We start from the raw sequence: 20,002 nt of genomic DNA on the forward strand, positions 1-20,002 counted from the left end.
TGTGGCCCAAAATGTGGATGGGGAATGCTGCGGTGAGCTAGAAAGGACTCGAGGGGAACCTCTCTTGCTATGTGGTTTTGGAGATGTCAGGAGGAAAGAAAAAGACATGAGGCCTCACGGTCTATATGTGGGTACCTCTCTGCACAGAGTTAGACACACCTCAGTCAATACAACCCAAATTACAGTCTGTGCACAAGCAGTGGGTTCAGAGGGAATAAAGCGTTTGCCCAAAGTCAAGCAGGGAATGTGGCGTTAGGATTCAAGCTCAGGGCCACTTCGTTCGAAGTGCTTTCTACTGACCTGCCGTATTTCTCAGACCTGCAAAATGGATGCTGTTGTGGGAGCAATGGAGAGTGGCCGCAGCACTAGACTATGGCACATGGTGTGATAGTTTGAAAGCACAGCTTGAGGGGCAGGCTGGGTACCGAGAGGGGAGAAGCTAGAGGCAAGGAGACGGCAGCAGAGGTTAAAGCTGCCATCAAAGTTAAGAGGTAGGGAAAGGAAGTGAGCAGACTGGGAGGCATTCCCACGGAGGGGATAAAATGCCCTTCTACAGACAGGCTCCGGGAAGCTGGGAAGGAGAAATCACGACTGTGGGGAGTCAGCGAAGTTGGGGTAGAAAGAAGGCAAGTCTGCAGACCGGCAGGGTAGAGACTCGTGGGCTGGCAGGTAGGACTGGTGGGTGAGAACTGGCCACCTTGTAGTACTGTAAGATGCCATGAGCTTGGAGACCAAAGGAAAGACTGGAGAGACAGCATGGCCCAAGGAAGGAGAAAAGGAAAGAAGCCCGCAGAGGACAGAGATGGCCCAGTGAGCAAAAGTGCTTACCATGACATCTGATGACCTGTGCTCCATCCCAGAACCCACTCTAAGAAGCTGGCTGTGGGCTAGAGAGATGGCTCCGTGATGCTCTTGTCCAGGACTCAGGTTCAGCTCCCAGCACCCACATGGCAGCTCACAACCATTGATAGCTTTATTTCCAGCGACCATCGCCCTCTTCTGGCCTTCATGGGTACTCCTGCCTGTGATGCACTGACATACGTGCAGGACACACACACACAGCCCTAACATAAAAATAAATCTTTAGGGGGCTGGAGAGATGGCTCAGCGATTAAGAGCATTGCCTGCTCTTCCAAAGGTCCTGAGTTCAATTCCCAGCAACAGCATGGTGACTCACAACCATCTGAAATGAGATCAGGTGCCCTCTTCTGGCCTGCAGGCACACATGCAGACAGGATACTGAGAATACTGTATACATAATAAATAAATCTTAAAAAAGTAAATCTTTAAAAAAAAATGCTGGGTGTGGTAACAAACATATGTAATTCCAGCAGTCCTATGGCAAAATGGGAGGGGAAGACAGGAGAATTATTGGGATCAGAAAAAAGTTACATGGAAGAAAGTAACCAATTCTGAAAAGTTGTGTTCTGACCTCCATATGTGTACTGTGGCATGAGAATGTTTATACACGTCATGCTGGTATACACACAGACACACACACACTACAGATTAGAATATCTACACACATCATGCATGTGCACGCACACACTAAAGATTAGAATATCTACACACTAAAGATTAGAATATCTACACACATCATGCATGTGCATGCACTAAAGATTAGAATGTTTACACACAACATACATGTACATACACACACTAAAGACTGAGTGTTTACACATGTCATTTATGTGCACACACACTAAAGATTAGAGTATTTACACATGTCTTATATGTACAAACACACACACTAAAGATTAGAATGTTCACACACGTTATATACACATACACCACACACACGAAAGACTGGGAAGAGAAAAAAAGGAGCCAAAGAGAATAAGGAGAGAGAAGTTTCCTAGAAATCCCAGAAGGATTTCAAGAGGAGCAGGTGGCCAGTAGTGTCAGATTCCAAAGAAAGGCCAAGTGACCAAAGGACAGAGAAGAGAACTTGGCTCATCTTCAGGAAGCAGCTTCCGGGCAGCCACAGGGCAGAGCCTGGCTGCTGCAGTTTAATCAAGAAGAAGGATGGGGTGGATGAGGTTAGTAAGGAGAAGGATAGGAAGTGTGGGCCGTGGGGGTTACGCCTTCCAGCTGAGCAATTTGGCAATGGGAAGAATGAGACTAAACATCGACCAAAGGGAAGCAGGCCAGACTGCATGGTTTATTTTGTTGAAGATAAGGCAGCCCTGAGCACGTGGAGCCGTGTGTGTGTGTGTGTGTGTGTGTGTGTGTGTGTGTGTGTGTGTGAGGAACCATGTCCTTGCTTTGTTCTCCGTTCCCTTTTGTCTTCTCTGGTACAGTTTTCTCGTTTCCAGCTCTCTTTCTGGAACCTAGGAGGGTGACTTGTAACTGCTCAGAGAACACAAGCTGGACTTGCGGATGCAAAGGCTTCCTGGCTTCCACAGGTCCATGGAAGGGAGCTTGCTGCAGCCCTAGCTCTGTCTTCGGCTCTCACTGATCGGCCTGACAACTACCTCAGCCTCCAGAGCTCTCTGCTCTCAAGGCAGAGTGGGAAGTACATAGAGGTCTGGAAATAAGTTGTGCCCAGAGACCCAGGGTTAGCCTTTGCTCAGGCTTTGGTGTCTGTGAATTATTCTAGAATTACAGTGTTTATAAGTCTAGAAGTTCAGCCTATAGCCCAGGCCTGGAATGACTTCCTGATCTCTGGGATGGGCCCTTGCTGTTCTCTAAGAACTTGATAGAATGTTCTCTGGTGTTCCTGTACTGCACAAACATGTAGCCCGCCACTAAGAGTCCACATTTCTGAACAAGAATTAGAAACAGAGTCACACATACCGGCTTTTCTGAGCATGGGAGAAGACAGTAAGTCACTCCCTGATCTGAGGCTCTCAGGTCACATTTGGAAGAAGGGACCTTAGAGTCTGGCTGCTGTTTCCTCGTGGATGCCTCCCTTTCAGGAGCTGCAGGCAGCCTTGGGGTTAGAGAGATGCTTGGACTTGCAGACAGATAGAACTCAGAGCCGGGCAGACTCCCTGAAGTTCGAAGAGATGAGGCTTTATAAAGGGGCTCAGAACTCACTAGGCTGGAAGAGCTGACCCATTCTGAGCAAGAAGAAAGAGAAAGGAGAAGGAAAATATGGTGGTTGCTTTTTCTGGAGAGTGGGAGAGAGGAGCCAATGAGGCGGTCTGCTAAGTGGTAAGGGTGGGGCTGCCAAAGGTAAGCCCAACTGGGGTCTAAGATAGACCAAGACTGTAGAGAGAGTGTCAGAGTTTTGCCACTGTGTGTGTTTGTCACAGAGGAGGTGACCTTCCCCAAGGGCAGTGCCTCTTAGTGGAGAGAAACCAGGACGAAGGGTTGGGCTTGTGCAAGGGGCCCGTGTTGGGCCCCTCATCTATGAGATTACAGTCTTGGCTGCCAAGAGCAACTCTGTGGGGGTGGAATGAAACAAAGCAAAGGCCCTTTTGTGGTGCTGGGTTTCTAAGAATAGCCATGGCTGGGCTCCACGAGGCGCCTCCCCAGTCAGCCATGTCCCCAGTCTGGTGTTCAAAGGTGTTCCTATGCCTGGTGTCATGGTACCGATTGTGAGATGTTGAGGAAGTGGAGCTCGGGAACCCCACCTCAGACTCTGCTACCTATGTTTAGCCAGCTCTACTGTAACAGGAGGCAGAGGAGAGGAAGAGTGGGCATGGAGTTGGCACACACGTATTAGGGAGGGGCACAAAGGTCGGAGCCACAGCTGGAAACAGTGATGCTCCGGGGAGGAAAGAAGGTGGAACAGGGGGAGCTGGAATTGGCCGGATGGACGAGGGAACAAAAGCCACCAGGAACGGGAAGACTTGTGGGAAGCAGTGGAGGGAAGTGCATGGAGGAAGAGAAACAGAGAAGTGGGTTCAGGAAACCAGACGCAGAAAGAAAACTTGGGGTGGAGGGCCAGGAGCCCGTGGGGGTGGAGCAGATAAGGACGAAGCAACAGTGGCCCTCAGACACACAGGACCAGGGGGTGGCACAGCTCTTGGGGAAGCTTGGGAAAGGCTCTTGAAGGCCATTCCTGTGAGATAACGAAGCACTTCAAATCCTTTCCTAATCTCCCTGCCTATTATTAGCCCAGAGCCCTCCCCGCAGAGCAGCCACAGGCCCCTGGGTGCTGTCCTTTCCCCCACGCCCTTGGCTAGAATTAGCAGTTGTGTTGTGAGCATCTGAATGCAAGGTCGTTCTGGCTTCTGGGTAGTGTCACTAGAGAAGAGGGTAGAGAGATGGTGGGAGGGGTTGGAAGGTCACTGGACACCCCTCTAGACATGGCAACACCCCACATGAAGAGGGGTAGGGTCCAAGCCTATGCTGAGTCCTCATATCAGTAAATAAACCCATCTTCAAGGTGGAAACAGTGTTGGGGGGCAACCGCTAATCAGCAAGATGACTGGACCCCTAAGCACTGAAGCAGCAGTGCAGAAGCAGCTTTGCTGGAGGGTGGGGAAGCAGGGGGCTCCTGGCAGGTGAGCCTGAGGAGGGGTCTTTAAGGGACTGGGTGTCCCCAGCTGCTGGCCAGTGCTGTGACAAAGACCCAGGACAGTGACTTCTGTGTCAAGTCTTGGGGCCTAAACTCTACAGGACTAGATCCCGTAAGATTAGACAGACAGGAGCAGCAGGCTGCACATCTTCCGGGTAGGATTAGATGGGGAGTAGCAGGCTGCATGTCTTACGGGCAGGCCAGGGACTTGCTGAGTTTCCCTTGGAACTACTCTTGTCTTTGTCCATTTTCCCTCTCCTTCGGTACCCTCGAGTGTTGCTCACTGATTTGGGGTGGGGGGGTCGTTTGTTTTTTAATGAAAAAAATAAGATGTTGCTTGTATTTTATCTGGAGCTCTTTTGCCTCTGACAAATCTCAATAAAATAAATGCATGATGAATAAGGTACCAAAGAAGGCCAGCAGCTGCTGTCCTTGTGACACTGCGAGCTGCTGCCTGATGGGACATAGATGGGCTTCCCCAGACCTTATCCGGGATTGGATGGAGGAGAGGGCACAGCTTGCATTTCCTTGTCTTTCCCTTGATCTTCGTTTCTCCTCTGTCTCTCCCTTCCTCCTTCCTTCACATTTTCGTTACTTTTTCTCAAATCATAAAGCCAGTGCTCATTTTCCAAGTGAATGGATTTCTATGATGCAGAGAAGTCAAGCCCTTTCCACTGCGCCATCCCAAAGGAGGCGTGGTTAGCAGTTCAGTGTATATGTCTGAACCTGATGTCTTGTTGGTTTGTTTTCAGCTGGGGTCTCATTGTGTTACCCAGGCTGGCCTTGAGTTCCTGCCTCAAGAGATCTTGAATCAGCCTCTAAAGTAGCTGGACCTACACCCTGTATGGCATGAGATGACTTTTAACTAGAAGAAACAAAAGTAAAAGTTCTTTATGCTTTTTGAGGGGCTTCTCCTGTCATGATGCTCCAGGAAGATATCTAATAGTCACTTGCATTTGAGCAGTTGCCAAAGATCCAAAGACTCAGGGATAATCAGTTCTCAGAACAGAGTCAAACTGGGCAGTGGTGATGCACTCGGGAGGCAGAGGCAGGTGGATCTCTGTGAGTTTGGGGCCAGCCTGGTCTACAGAAAGAGTTCGAGGACAGCTAGGACTCCACAGTAACACACTGGGATGAAGCTTGACTGTTTACAGTGCATCACTCAGGGAACTTCCTGAGCTCTAGGTTGTCTCCATGGCAAGTATGGATTCCTCTAGTTAGCAGCTAAGGGCATTCCTTGTGTTGACAGGTTGCATCCTGTCCCCCTTCTCACTTGTAGATCGGATCTGCCTACAGCAATACCAGTGCTAGCTTGGGCTCTCCCATGCTCTGGTTACAACAGAACCTCTGCCTGCCTCTCCAGACCCAGGTCCGTGGCTCATTATTAAAGCGGCTTCTGGTCTGCTACCACCAATCCGTGAGACACAGAAAAGCAATAAAAGGAAACTTTGGTGAGAGCTCAGCTCTGCTCCGTCACACTGTGTCTGTGTCTCAGATACACATCTGAGAGGAAGCTGGAGAGCATCACATATCCCTTTAGTGACTGTTAGATATAGATATGTGTGTGTATACAATCTTGTAGTCTCTCAATCACCATTCCCACACTGCTACAACTGTACACTTTGTATTTACAAACTTCAAATGTTGCACTAAGAACTATAAAAAGAACTAATAGAAGGGGCTCCGTGCTGGGGGTATAGCTCAGTGGACCAAGCGTGAGGGCTAGACTTTGAATCCCCAGAACCTATGTAAAAGCAGGCAGGTGTAGTGGCCTGCGTGTCACTACAGAGTTTGAAAGCCCAGGATGGGGGATTCCTGGAGCTGGCTGGCTATTTGTATCAAGATGCTGCAAATGAGCTCTGGGCTCAGTTGAGAGACCCTACCTTGGTGAACATGGTAGAGAGCAGCTAGGAAACAGTCCAGATGTCAACCTCAGGTCTGTGCATACCCCTGTGCAAAAGTGCTCATTCTCTCTCTCTCTCTCTCTCTCTCTCTCTCTCTCTCTCTCTCTCTCACACACACACACACACACACAGACATATACACACTGGGAAAATGGGAAAGTGCTAATAAAAAAGTTTCTGGAAACTGTGACTTTTGGTCAAGACATAGAAAGAGATGAAGAAATTGAGGAACCCTGTATTCCAGAATTTGCTTTTATAAGAAACTTGTTTTTGAGCTGGGTGATGGTGATGCCTGCTTTTAATCTCAGCACTCAGGAGGCAGAGGCAGGTGGATCTCTGTGAGTTTGAGCCTACCCTGGCCTACAAAGCGAGTTTCAAAATAGCTAGGACTGTTACACGGAGAAACCCTATCTCGAAAAATCAAACCAAAACAAACCAAAAGAAAGAAAGAAAGAAAGAAAGAAAGAGATAGAAAAGAAAAAAGAAAGAAGAAAAAGAAAAACTTGTTTTTAAAAAGGGGGGCTGGAGAGGCGGCTGAGTGGCTAGATCACTGGTAGCTCTTCCAGAGGAGCCAGGTTTGATTCCTAGCACCAGTGTGGCAGCTCACAACCATCTGTAAGTCCAGTTCAAGGAAATCTGATGCCCTGTCTGTCCTCCACAGGCACTGAATGCACCTGGTACACAGACATCCATGCAGGCAAAACTCCCATACATAAATACGTAAATAAAAATAAAATCTTTAGGCCGGGCGGTGGTGGCGCACGCCTTTAATCCCAGCACTCGGGAGGCAGAGGCAGGCGGATCTCTGTGAGTTCGAGACCAGCCTGGTCTACAAGAGCTAGTTCCAGGACAGGCTCCAAAACCACAGAGAAACCCTGTCTCGAAAAACCAAAAAAAAAAAAAAAATAAAAAAAAATAAAATCTTTAAAACAGATAAGAAATTTCTCTTAAATATAAAGACACAGATATACCCAAAGTGAAAGGACAGGCTTGGGTGTGATGGTGTGCGCTGATAATCTTGGTTTTCAGGAGGTAGAAACCAAAGGGAAAAGATTCAGAATTCAAGATCAGTTTAGGCAGAAATAAAGGGGAAAAAAGGATGAAGAAAAATAAACCATACTAACACCGACCAAAATAGAGGTGAAGTAACCATGTTGATTTTAGACCACAGAGACCTTGAAGGAAAGAAAACTCTCCAGGGTAAAGAGTGGCATTCGACAACCACAAAAAGGTCAGTTCCTGCAGAAGACACACTGCCTCTTACTCTTGGCAGCTGCAGCGCTAGGAAACAGCCTCACCTGCGCCACACATCCTGCTAGGCTGATGAACTGATCAGAAGTTCCGTGTTTGGGGAGAGTTTGGAATGCTGCAGGTCTAGAGCCGACTTATCGTGCTTATCATTAGCCCTATTAATAGCCATTCGTAGCCCACTTCTGAGTCTGGTCTAGCATCCCTATGACTCTCAGGTGACATCTGTTGGAATACAGTTTCCACCAACCCAGAGCTGAGACTATCAGTTAGCATCTGCTGCCCACGCTGAGGCTTCTTTTTGGGCCTGCTTACCCTGGGGTCTTAGCAATGGACTTAAGAGTGTCCTGATTCGTTATTTCCTTTTGTTCTGTCATTATAACTATTATTGTGTTGAAACACAGTATTGGGGTAATCTGAATCCATGTTCCCAGATCAGTCACTCATAATGGTTCCAGAACGAACCATCTCTTGTTCCCTTTGAAGTGAGTGTTAGCGCCTAACAAGAAAAGGTCAAAATATGTAATGCTAAAACTTCCAGAAATTCAAGGAGATCTAAATAAATACACCATCACTATCATAGTTGATGATTTCAACTTCCCTCTACTAAATGATAGATCTCAGAAGCAGAAAGTCTCAAAGACATAATTGAACCCAACAGCAATCAATTAATTGGATCTAACTGGTTGGTAAAAATACTTTTTCCATCCAGGTGTTGGTGGTGCATTACTTTATTTTATTTTATTTATTTTCGAGACAGTGTTTCTCTGTAGCTTTTTGGTTCCTGTCCTGGAACTAGCTCTTCTAGACCAGGCTGGCCTCGAACTCACAGAAGTCCGCCTGCCTCTGCCTCCCGAGTGCTGGGATTAAAGGCGTGGGCCGCCACCACCACCCGGCTGGTTTATTGTATTCTTAACGCTAATATTTCTTGCGACACTCAGGCACTTGGTATTTTAATGACAAAAATAAGGCAGTATTATTTATTTTCTTGGATATTGTAATAGTTTGTTAATAACACGTATGAGCAAACTTCAAGCTCCAAATAAAGAAAAATCTTAACTTACGTTGGGAAAGAACGTTTTATATATCAATTGGGATTTGCTTGACATATAAAAAGTGCTGGCAAGCCGACTCCAGGTCAAGGCTCTTGCCCACTACACTGACCAACTGAATTCTATTTCCACGACCATATGGTGGAAGGAGATCCAAGTCCCATTTGTTATCTTCTGAAGACCTCCCAATGCGCACCACACACGTACAATAAACAAATCCATTTTCGAAAAGACAACAATACAAAAACTCTTAATTTGACTAAGTAGGCTGTTACAGTGCCCAAGCCTCCCAGGGAACCTTATACTGTAATTAATATCAGAGGCAAATCCTCTGTCCCATTTGATGAAATTCCCAAATGTGGAAACGAGGATATTCCATCCAGAATGAGAAACACAAGAGGGCTATTCTTTTTCGATTAAAAAAAAAAAAATCACTTATGTGTGCTCAGGTTGTGTGTGTGTGTGTGTGTGTGTGTGTGTGTGTGTGTGTGTGTATTTAAGGAAGGGTCTGAGATTCCCCTGGAACTGGAGTTCCAGGTGGTTGTGAGCTGCCTGGTGTGGGTGCCGGGAATGGAACTCTGGTCCTCTGCAAGAATAGTATGTTCTCTTAACCATTGAGCAAGGGCTCCGGCCCTGTGTTGTTATTGTTGTTGTTTAATTGAGAACAAGGCCTCACAATGTAGACCAAACTGGCTTCGAATCCACGGAGATTTGTTTGACTACACAGAGCTGGGATTAAAGGTGACAGCCCCACCTCAGACTAGATTTCCAGTCCGAGGTCTTCTTTTCAGTTTTGACGGAAAAATGCAAGGCCAGCACCTCCCTTCTCGTACCTTATCCTGAGAGGGGAGGGAGCGCGGGTGTTGGAAGATACTGAGAAAAGATGAGGGCGACAAAGGAAATATGCGCAGCCTGGGTTTGAACCAATTCCTGCAGTGGACTAGTGGAGCCTGGAGGAAGGAAGGCTTTCAGATTGACCCGTTTGCTCAGCTGTCTTGTTTTCCCTAAGGAGTGGTGCATGGCGCACTGCAGCCTTTGCGCAGCGTCCTGCGTACACACGGAGAGGACGGGCCAGAGATGCGGCCGGCAGTCTGAACCGTGGCTCCGGGCTCCTCTATCCCAGCCGTCCGATTCCTGTACGAAAAGGGCTTCATCCTCCTACAAGGACGCTCACAGACGCAGGAAGGGTACGCTTGTGCGTTCTGGGGGCAACGGCGGCCGCCTCCGGGCAAAGCCGCAGACCGCCACCCAGTGGCCGTTCTGGGTACTACACGGAAAACGCCGTGCAAAGACTGGCACTGCGGCATCCGGGAGCCAATCAGCTCTCGGGTCGCTCAGCTAACTTCTCTTTTCCATTAGTTGCTTTAGCTGCCAATCAATCATTTACGCAACCTTTATTGGAGGTGGCTTCAATCATTCTCGGTAAACCACGAATCACATGCTTCTGCCCCAGCCTATCTTGGGCGCCTTTAGCTCGCCTCTGCGTCTGACGAATTTAGTCAGTTTCTTTAGCCCATTGGTTAGATGAAGTCCGGCTTGTCTGTTTAGCGGAAATAAAAATCTCCTATTTCCATTGGCTCAAATTTACAAGCAGTGGTTGTCTATCAAATTTATGAACTCACGTTAGCGCCCAGGAAGTTCGGCCCCGGAAAGGGTGGGCCCTGCGAAGATGGCGGCCCCGGTGAGTTCTGTCTCGCTGCATCCTCCCGTAGCTACTGTGGGCGCTTCTTTTCGCCCGCTTCTGGTCGAGGCGAACCGTTGTCACCGTGCAAGAGTGGTGATGGGAACTGTCTCAGGGATGTGCTCGCCCTGACATGGCAGTGTTAAAAGTCAGATGAGAGAGAGGCGGGGTGGATGCTGCATGTTGGCTGGTTCCGGAAAAGAAGCTAACACAAAATTACTCTCTTCAAAATGAACTTTATTGACCAGGGCGGGCCGGGATCCCGCTTTGTGGTGGGAGAATGTTACGAGAACATTAGGATAGCGGTCATGTACCATAAAGCATCCGTGAGGTTTAACTCCGGTCTTCCAGTAAAGAGCAGTGTGGTGGGAGGACTGGCTTTGATCCGAGGCTGCCTGTACCCGGGAAGGACTGCTCAACGTCTCTAACATATTGGTGAAAAGAAGGGAATTTAGTAGGCAGTGCGTTCTGCCATCTCATCGCCTAAAGTAAGAACTTGACCATCTTTTCCTGTCTCCTCCTGTCTATCTGTAGGAAGTGCTGGAGTCAGACGTCTCGAGTTCGGTGACACTTTTGAAAAACCTCCAGGAGCAGGTGAGTTGTGTCTCCTTTTAAAATAAAATAAATTACTCGGGGATTAGCTATGACTTTGTATGTCTGATCCACACACGTTGATGATTTAGGGACAGATATTTGAATACTACATAAGTACGTTAAGTGTCAAATAAAAGCCTTCCATGGTAATTCATTTCTGCACCCAGAGAAGTACAGGAATTTTTTTTTTTAAAGTTATACCCAAACTCCTGTTAAAGACACACAGGCACACACACACTAAGCAAACAGATGTTGCCAATGGTGACATATCACTCTAAGTACCACTTACTATGCATTTACATAGTTTGATTTTTTTTAAATATTTATTTATTTATTATGTATACAATATTCTGTCTGTGTGTATGTCTGCAGACCAGAAGAGGGCACCAGACCTCATTCCAGATGGTTGTGAGCCACCATGTGGTTGCCGGGAATTGAACTCAGGACCTTTGGAAGAGCAGGCAATGCTCTTAACCACTGAGCCATCTCTCCAGCCCCTAGTTTGATGTTTTGTAAGTTCTGTTGGTGCAGACAAAATTACAGTCCTCAGTCTTCGTGTGGCCCACGCCTCTAAACTCGGCACTCAGGGGCAGAGACAGGTGGATCTCAGAGAGTTCGAGGCCAGCCTGGTCTGTAAAGTGGGTTCCAAGACAGCCAGGGCTACACAGAGAAGCCCTGTCTTAATAAAAAGATTACACTCACCACTATTGTCCTTCTTCTCTCCTCATCCCCTTTGGTTTCTTAAACAGTCCCCTCTCCCAGCTGTAGAAAGCAATGTTAAGTTTTCCTTAGGGACCTGTTAGAAACCCTGTGTTGAGCACCAACATTTCAGATAAAGTTTAGGTGGCATTTTTCCTTCACAGCGATTTGAATTTTGTTTGGTTAATTTCAGGTAATGGCTGTAACGGCGCAGGTACAAGCCCTGACAAAAAAAGTCCAAGCTGGAGCATATTCTACAGAGAAGGTAAGAGTTATTGAAGAGGGGCTGGAGCGGCGGCTCAGGGGATGACAGTTTGCCACTCTGATTCCCAGCCCTCGAGTTGTGTAGCTCAGAGCTCCAGCTCCAGGGAAATCCCTATGTCTTTTGGCCTCCAAAGGCACCCTACACATGTAGCATACACATACACACACACAAATCTTTTTTTAAAAAGGTACTTCAAGAGGGAGTACCCCTCATATGTGCTCGGTGTTTTTTTTGTTTTGTTTTGTTTTGTTTTTTTTCTGAAGATTTGTTGTGTGGCATGTGTCCTGAGTGTTAGGACTTCATACAAGAGGAGTAATGTGTGGTTTCCATGCGTGTACGGATGCACAGCAGAGGGCCAGGTGTGAGTGTGGCATCATTTTACAGAAGCCATTAGCAGGGATGTGCCAGCCAAGCAGAGTCCAAAAGGGTGTCTCAGAGTAGCAGGGTTTTGAAGGATAAATATGAGTCAGGGGTACTCACGATTGCAGTGTTCTGGGGAGTAAATGGTTTTGTAGATGGACATACATAGAATGTGTGTGTGAGAGAGAGAGAGAGAGAGAGAGAGAAGGGGAGGCGGGGGGTGGTAAGAAGTAAGACTGGAGTAGTCACTCTGGGGAGCCGTGTAGGACAACTGAGGAGTTGCTCTTTTGTTTCTTTTTTTTTTAATATTTATTTTTTTTATTATGTATACAATATTCTGTCTACATGTATGCCTAAAGGCCAGAAGAGGGCAACAGACCTTACTACAGATGGTTGTGAGCCACCATGTGGTTGCTAGGAATTGAACTTAGGACCTTTGGAAGAGTAGGCAATGCTCTTAACCGCTGAGCCATCTCTCCAGCTCTTTTGTTTCTTGTACTATTAGATGATTGACTGGGGCATGATGGCTTTGTATACAGACGTCCCCAGTGTCACTTTCTGTGATTTCAGTTATATGAAATTCACTGCAGTCTGAAAATATAAGTGTAAAATTTCAGTTACACCTCTTAAGATTTATTTATTTATTTTGGATTTTCGAGGCAGGGTTTTACTTTAGCTTTGGAGCCTGTCCTGGAACTAGCTCTTGTGACTAGGCTGGCCTTGAAGTCACAAAGATCTGCCTGCCTCTCTCTACCAAGTGCTGGGCTTAAAGGTGTGTGCCGTCATCACCTAGCACCTCTTAAGTTGTAAATAACTATGTTTAATACAGGGTTAACAATTATCAATATTGCTAGTTATTGTTACTCTCTTACTCTAGGTTTGTAAATTAAAATTTATCATTGGCATAAATGTTAGGAAGAACAGTGTGTCTGCTTCTGGTCTCTACCATTGCAAGCATCCATTTGTTTAGGCAGGACCTTGCTATGAAACACAGGCTGGCTTTGAACTCATGACCTTCTGCCTTTCAAATGCTAGGGTTGTAAGGTCCCTGATGTGCAGTGAAATAGCTGGTTTTCAAATTAAAATTTCAAGAGGAAGAAATCAGAATTTTATAGTACTTTATCGGTGTCAGCAGAGGGTGATGCTCAACGTTTTTACATGCTTGAACTGGGCAGGTGCGCTGTCTGCTTTGTTTGGGCTCTTGATAGGGTCTCGCTGTGGTGCCGGTGCTTAGAAGAACCCAGTTCGTGTTCTCACCTGTCTTTTCCTGGTACGATTCTTTGCTGTGTTTTGGTGCTAGCTAGGCTTCTAGCATACTTCAGTATATGTTTATTTGTATTAACTTAGCTTTTATGATCAGTACATTTATAAAGTTCCTTACAGGTTATAGAATACTTTCATGTTATCTTATTTGTGTTTCAAAATTTTTCTTAGGGCTGGACAGAAATACTGTTATTTATTTACTTATGAGGAAAATGCAGTCTCAAGTTCCAAGTGACTTAACCAATATTTGATTACACTGAATATGACAAACATGTCTACTCTTGCTATGTAATTTTGGTAAAGCATTTAACCTGTCAGAAGTAAATTTTCCCAGGCTTTGCACTGTCATTATCATTTCTATGCAAGGGTAAGTGCTTGTCCATATTACTATATTTTGTTGGAAAATCAATGTTTGCTTTTTTTTTAACTGTAAATATAAAACATTTAGGATTAGAGATTTTGAATTGTTCCACATTCTAGATAAGTACTCTGCTGCTGACTACGGCTTCCCACCCTCTCACCTACTTTTAATATGGGGAGCTTTGGAAGATACATAATTTAGCACAAAAAAAGAAAAATATTTTAATGATTTGTTTATTTTCACTTTGTGTGCATTTGTGTTTTGCCTGCATGTATGTCTGTGTGGTGTTGTCTGATCCCCTGCAGCTGGAGATACAGACAGTTTGAGCAGCCATGCGGGTGCTGGGAATTAAACCCAGGTCCTCTGGAAGTGCAGCCAGTGCTCTTTTTTTTTTAAATATTTATTTATTATTATGTATACAGTAGTCTATCTGTGTGTATGTCGAAGGCCAGAAGAGGGCACCAGACCTTATTACAGATGGTTGTGAACCACCATGTGATTGCTGGGAATTGAACTCAGGACCTTTGGAAGAGCAGGCAATGCTCTTAACCACTGAGCCATCTCTCCAGCCCCATACAAAGCCTTTTTTTTTTTTTTTTTGGTTTTTCGAGACAGGGTTTCTCTGTGGTTTTGGAGCCTGTCCTGGAACTAGCTCTTGTAGACCAGGCTGGTCTCGAACTCACAGAGATCCGCCTGCCTCTGCCTCCCAAGTGCTGGGATTAAAGGCGTGCGCCACCACCGCCCGGCTGCAGCCAGTGCTCTTAACCCAACTGCTGAGCCACCTCTCCAGTCCCCCCCACCCCCCAAAAAATTTTTAAAGCGGTATAATTACCATTTTGGGATAACATAGGGTATGAGCTTGGTGTATTTTTCTTTTTGTTTTTTTGTTTTGTTTTGGGGGTTTGTTTTGGTTTTTCAAGACAGGATTTCTCTGTGTAGCTCTGGCTGTCCTGGAACTTGCCCTGTAGAGCAGGGTGGCCTCGAACTCAAAGACCCACCTGTCCTTGCCTTCTCAAGTGCTGGGATTAAAGGCTTGTGCACCCTCCACCCCCACTCTTTCTGGATTTTTGCATTGTGGATTCATGTGCTAGGGATGGGGGAAGGTGGCACAAGACTTCATTGCCATGGTAGAGCAATACACAATTCAGAGCATGAGTTGTAGTGGGTGTGGTGGCTCAAACACCTTCCCAGCACTTGGGGGCTGAAGCAGGGGGCTCATGATTTCAGGGTCATCATTGGCTACACACAGAGCTCCAAGCCAGCCTGGGGTTGTCAGAGACCTGAAATAATCACACATTAATTAATTAATCAATTAATAATGTATTAATTAAAACACTGCTTGGCCAGTCACTTAAGCATATTGCTAGCTAGCTCTTATATCTTAAATTAACTCATTTCCATTATTATGTATTTTACCACAAGGCTTGTAGTTTTCTAGTAAGGTTTCTGGGCATCTGTCTCCTTCAGCTACATGGCGTCTCTTTGACACCCCCTCTTCTCTCCTCCTCTATCTGTTTGGAATTCCTGCCTTGCCCTGTTCTGCCCTGCGAAAGGCCCAAAGAGGCTTCTCTATTGACCAGTGTTATTCACGGCGTACAGAGGGGACTCCCACATCAAGCCTGGGATACGTGGAATGGATTCTTGATAGCTCTGACTGCCTTTGAACTTGTGGCGGTCATGCTTCAACTTCCTACGCGCTGCGCTATAGGCATGAGCCTATACTCACCCAGCATTTGGACTGCAGCTCCCGGGGTGACCCAGAAACTGCAGATGAGAGGGAACACATTTCACATACTTACGTGGACTAATTGGGAAAAGGTTGGGCTTGGAAAAATATTATCCTAATATTTGCCCGGTGTGCTCCTCCTGATTCTGTGGTTGAAACTAAGAATCTGCCTCTTCCTGTTGTGTTTGAGTTAGGGTCTGAGCTTCTTGGAAGTGAAAGACCAGCTGCTGCTCATGTACCTAATGGATCTCAGCCACCTCATCCTGGACAAAGCCTCGGGAGGATCTCTGCAGGGGCATCCCGCAGTTTTGAGGCTGGTGGAAATCCGCACGGTATGAGCCTTTTGCATATTTGAGTCTCATTTCTAAGCCCTGCTCCAGGGCTGTCACTGTCGAGCTCACGTAAGTGAGTGTTCTCCTGTTTAACTAAGGGAAGGGTGCTCTTGTCTGCATTTGCTCCACCTTGTGAGTGTTTTCATTGCCTTTTCTGGAACAACAGATGGACCTTGGTGTGTGCCTCATTTAGGGGAGAATATGTAAATCTTTACAAATATAATCTTTACCATATTGTAGGTTTTAGAAAAACTTCGCCCCTTGGACCAAAAACTGAAGTATCAGATTGACAAACTGGTTAAGACTGCTGTGACAGGCAGCCTCAGTAAGTGGGCGGGCCATCTAAAGGGTGGGATCATTATCTCAGTAAGTGGGCAGCCGTCTAAGGGGTGGGGTCATTATGTAGTTCCAGGTCTTACCAACTCTTCTTCTTTCAGGCGAAAGTGACCCACTTCGATTTAAGCCCCATCCCAGCAATATGATAAGCAAGGTAAGGTTTGCGTCCTCCTGAGATTAGCCCTGTGGTGACCCTGGTCTCCTTTCCCTTGTTCATGGTTCCGTCTTCTTAGGGGGTGCTCCAGCGGTGACCTTTTCTTCTCACTTGTCTGATTAAAACTTCTGGTTTGTAGAAACGTTTCCCTTCTTCTTTTGTAGTTGAGCTCTGAGGATGAAGAGAACGATGGCGCAGAGGAGGGCGAGTCCGAGGCTTCAGGGAAGAAATCTGTGAAGGGCTCATCCAAGAAATACGTCCCACCGCGCCTGGTCCCAGTGCATTATGGTATGAGTTGTGGCCATGGCCTCCCTGGTGGGAGTTTTGTTTGTTTCCTGTGCTGACTCGAGAATAACCCTTGTGGACTCTTGTCTCAGATGAAACAGAAGCAGAGCGGGAGCAAAAACGCCTGGACCGGGCGAAGCGGCGAGCGCTGAGCAGCTCTGTGATCCGCGAGCTGAAGGAGCAGTACTCAGACGCCCCCGAGGAAATCCGAGACTCCCGGCACCCCCATGCCACTCGCCAGAGTCAGGAGGATCAGCACAGGTCTGAGCTCCGGCAGTTGGGAGTTCTTTCAAGTCTGGCCCAGGGGCACACATAGAAAGTGGAGTGAGAGCCTGTGGTGGTGGTTGGCATAGAAAGTGGAGTGAAGCCCGTGGTGGCGGTTGAAGATTGATGACTTTGAAGCACAAATAAGAGCTGGGGAAAAGCTGGTTTTGTTTTAATTATTAAAATCGTTTCGTTTCCCACTGCCTGCATAGGCCCCAGCAAATGCCGTATAGTGAAGAATATGTTCATTCTCACGGTAGGGCTTTAATAGGCCGCTGTCGTCATCAGTCATAGTTCTTACCTTGCGATAGAAAAGGCAGGTTTTGTGTTGGTACTGAAGTCTTCTGTACATTTAGGAAAACAATAGAAAAACAACTAACCTGAATGCAGGCTCCTTAGCTTCGAGTGGGTAGCGTCTTTGTAGCCGATGGTTTCTACAGTAGAGCCCTTTCAGGGAGGCTGTGAGGATTTTCCCTGGTAAGTCATTGTGTGGTTGGACCATAGGTTAATCCCTAGGGCCGCGGGAGGATCCGTGAGAAGTTTGGTACTAAGCATGCCACACTCCTCCTTAGCTAAATACTGTATTATCTGTGAATGTCCTGAGGACTCGAAGTGAGAATGGGTAGATACTGGGACCCAAGTTATCCTCGTGTGAACCTTCTGGAAACTCTTTCTGGCAGGATTAACTATGAAGAGAGCATGATGGTGCGTTTAAGTGTGAGCAAGCGCGAGAAAGGACGGCGAAAGCGAGCAAGTGTTATGAGTACGCAGCTTCACTCCCTCACACACTTCAGTGACATCAGTGCTTTGACAGAAGGGGCCCCCCATCTTGACGAGGTGAGACTGGGGCCCGGTGGTGGCAGGCAGCTGTGGGGCTTTGTGCAATGAGGTTGAGAGGGACTGGTGCTGAAAAACTACCATTTCTTCACTCCGCTTATCTCCAGAGCCAGGGTCCTGCTAAAAAGCGCAAGAAGATGCTGAAGAAAGGCCGAAAGAAGAAAGGTCAGTGAGCCACTCAGAGTTAGCTGCCTGGATGGGAAGTCTGAGCTGGAATCCCACCTCTCAGGAACTGCCATCTCGGGTCTCTCCTATTTCTTCCATACTAGTCATTACTCTCGCTAGGTGGGCTTTTATTTATTTATTTTCCCAATCTTGAAATCTGTGTCCCTCGCAAGGGTCTCTGTCTCTGGATTACACTTCTGTGACCCCACAGCTCACGTCCAGGTGTCTGTAAATAGACTTGTAAAACATCACCTGGCTGGGCAGTGGTGGTGCACACCTTTAATCCCAGCACTTGGGAGGCAGAGGCAGGGTTTGAGGCCAGCCTGATCTACAGAGTGAGTTCCAGCACAGCCAGGGCTACACAGAAACCCTGTCTGGGGTGGGGTGGAGGGACGTGAAGGGACTGCTCGCCTTAACTGTATTCCTGCTGTGGGTCCTAGACAGATGGACAGTGCTGCCCCTTTGCTGGCCTTCAGTGCTCCAGCCATCCCTTGTCATTCACGGTTCTCCTTCCATTTCAGGTTTCCGGAGGCGCCGGTGACGCGCTTCTGCACTCTCATCTGGGTGCTCCGCCATATGCAAATGACCTTGGAAGTGTGGGAAGATCTTTACTAAATAAAATGGCGTTTACTTATAAATCAAAGCCCTCTTTGCTATGCGTTGTATGACGGGAATTGCTGGGTGTGGGTGCGTTCAGTGAGTGGCCGCAGAAAAGCAAACATGTTCTGGGGACGTTGGAGAAGTTTGCTTTGCTTCCTTTGGTGGTATATTTTTTTCTAGAAACGGGGAACTAATTATTTTACAAAAACAGCGGTAGAATACCACAATCAGCTCTCCCTAACCCCTGTTGCCCACCTTCCTGCACAATTTGATAGGTCTAGAATTCTAAAGTAACATTAGTTTTAGGTTTTATTGCTCTATCCATCTTGGCCACCAGGTGGCATTAGTGGCTCAGGAAAGCAGTGGTTGCTTGATAAACTGAAAGACCATGTAGGTTGGCTGTGTCAGCAAGAGGTAGGTCTTCTACTTGTCCCATTTTTATGAATGCTTCTTTATAAAATGTCATGCCCAGAAGAGCTGATCTTTGGTCAGTTCTGGAATGAATTTGTAGCTGAAGTGGTGGATGAAGAGTCCGTGTAGTCTTGTGGTCTAGTCTTTGCCTCTCCTTCCTCAGTTTACCTGGGTCAGGAAAGTCCAGCCCTTTGCAGAAGAATGTCAGCGAGTAGGGAACAGAATTCCTAGTGTGACATCCAGGAGAATGAATAACGTGCAGGACCTGGAGCCAAGCCCATCTTGGGCTCAGATCTGTGCTCTCGGTGGGAGCTTCCGGAAACCTTGAGTGACGTAAGCAAACATTTAAAGTGAGAAGCTGGGTCTATAGATCTAATTTACTGGAGTTTTAAAGACCGGGTCTCAGGAACATCTGATATTAGTCTCTGCTTTTCATGACAGGCATCGTGGGTAGGAATATAATTTGGGTCATTACATCACTAAAACTTTAATGAATTTTTTTCTTTTGTGTGTGTGTGTTTTGTTCTTTGAGACAGGGTTTCTGTATGTAGCCTTGGCTGTTCTGGAACCTACTCTGTAGACCAGGTTAGACTCAGTGATCCCAAGTGCTGGTATCACCTTTGTTGGAGCTCTTTCTTTTTTACACAGATTCAAACTCATGTAGCCCCGGGTGACCTTGAACTCACAGCGATCCTCTACTTCTGTCTCCTTAGTGCTGGAATTAAAGGCGTGCATCACCATTGCCTGGCTTGAATTCAGATCTCTCCTGGTCGTCCTGATTGAGGCAAGAATCAGCCGACTACAAGCTGTAGAAATTAATAGACTAGATCGATGGTTACTCTATTCCCTGTATCATGGTCATATGACTTAATATCTTGGTCCTTGGTTTTTCTAAGCTAGGAATGAAAGTATGCTTGAGTCCTAGGGCTACACCTCAGTGGTAGAGCAATTATATTGAAGAAACTCTAGGTTTAACCCCCAGTGTTGGGGGTGGGGA

At 46.8% G+C, this 20,002-nt stretch overlaps 1 protein-coding gene across 3 annotated transcripts; it reads left to right on the forward strand.

Moving 5' to 3' along the window:
* Positions 1–10,257: 10,257 nt before the first annotated feature.
* Positions 10,258–18,632, forward strand: Ngdn (neuroguidin). 3 transcript variants are annotated; one of them, XM_041634051.1, is made up of 11 exons: positions 10,258–10,353; positions 10,888–10,947; positions 11,840–11,911; positions 15,816–15,953; positions 16,194–16,278; positions 16,391–16,443; positions 16,608–16,731; positions 16,821–16,989; positions 17,673–17,829; positions 17,937–17,994; positions 18,516–18,632. In XM_041634051.1, the coding sequence occupies exons 1-11, from the start codon at positions 10,342–10,344 to the stop codon at positions 18,533–18,535; spliced, it is 948 nt and encodes a 315-aa protein (XP_041489985.1). In that variant the 5' UTR covers positions 10,258–10,341; the 3' UTR covers positions 18,536–18,632. The 3 variants fall into 3 exon arrangements, with proteins under 3 accessions (XP_041489985.1, XP_041489986.1, XP_041489984.1); XM_041634052.1 differs by lacking the exons at positions 10,258–10,353; positions 10,888–10,947 and adding an exon at positions 15,449–15,713 and having other exon boundaries at positions 11,868–11,911; XM_041634050.1 differs by lacking the exons at positions 10,258–10,353; positions 10,888–10,947; positions 11,840–11,911 and adding exons at positions 13,879–13,901; positions 15,449–15,713.
* The last annotated feature ends 1,370 nt before the right edge of the window (positions 18,633–20,002 follow it).

Source organism: Microtus oregoni, unplaced genomic scaffold (assembly GCF_018167655.1).
Source record: "Microtus oregoni isolate MIOR12 unplaced genomic scaffold, Mior012 000045F_ref0000178, whole genome shotgun sequence".
Lineage (NCBI taxonomy): Eukaryota > Metazoa > Chordata > Mammalia > Rodentia > Cricetidae > Microtus > Microtus oregoni.

Bases quoted from the DNA above. Each gene is read 5' to 3' on its own strand.
- Ngdn (XM_041634050.1), top strand. The intron at 15,714-15,815 runs GTTGGGCTTGGA...TGTTTGAGTTAG, and splicing joins CGTGGACTAATTGGGAAAAG to GGTCTGAGCTTCTTGGAAGT. The intron at 16,732-16,820 runs GTATGAGTTGTG...CTCTTGTCTCAG, and splicing joins CCTGGTCCCAGTGCATTATG to ATGAAACAGAAGCAGAGCGG.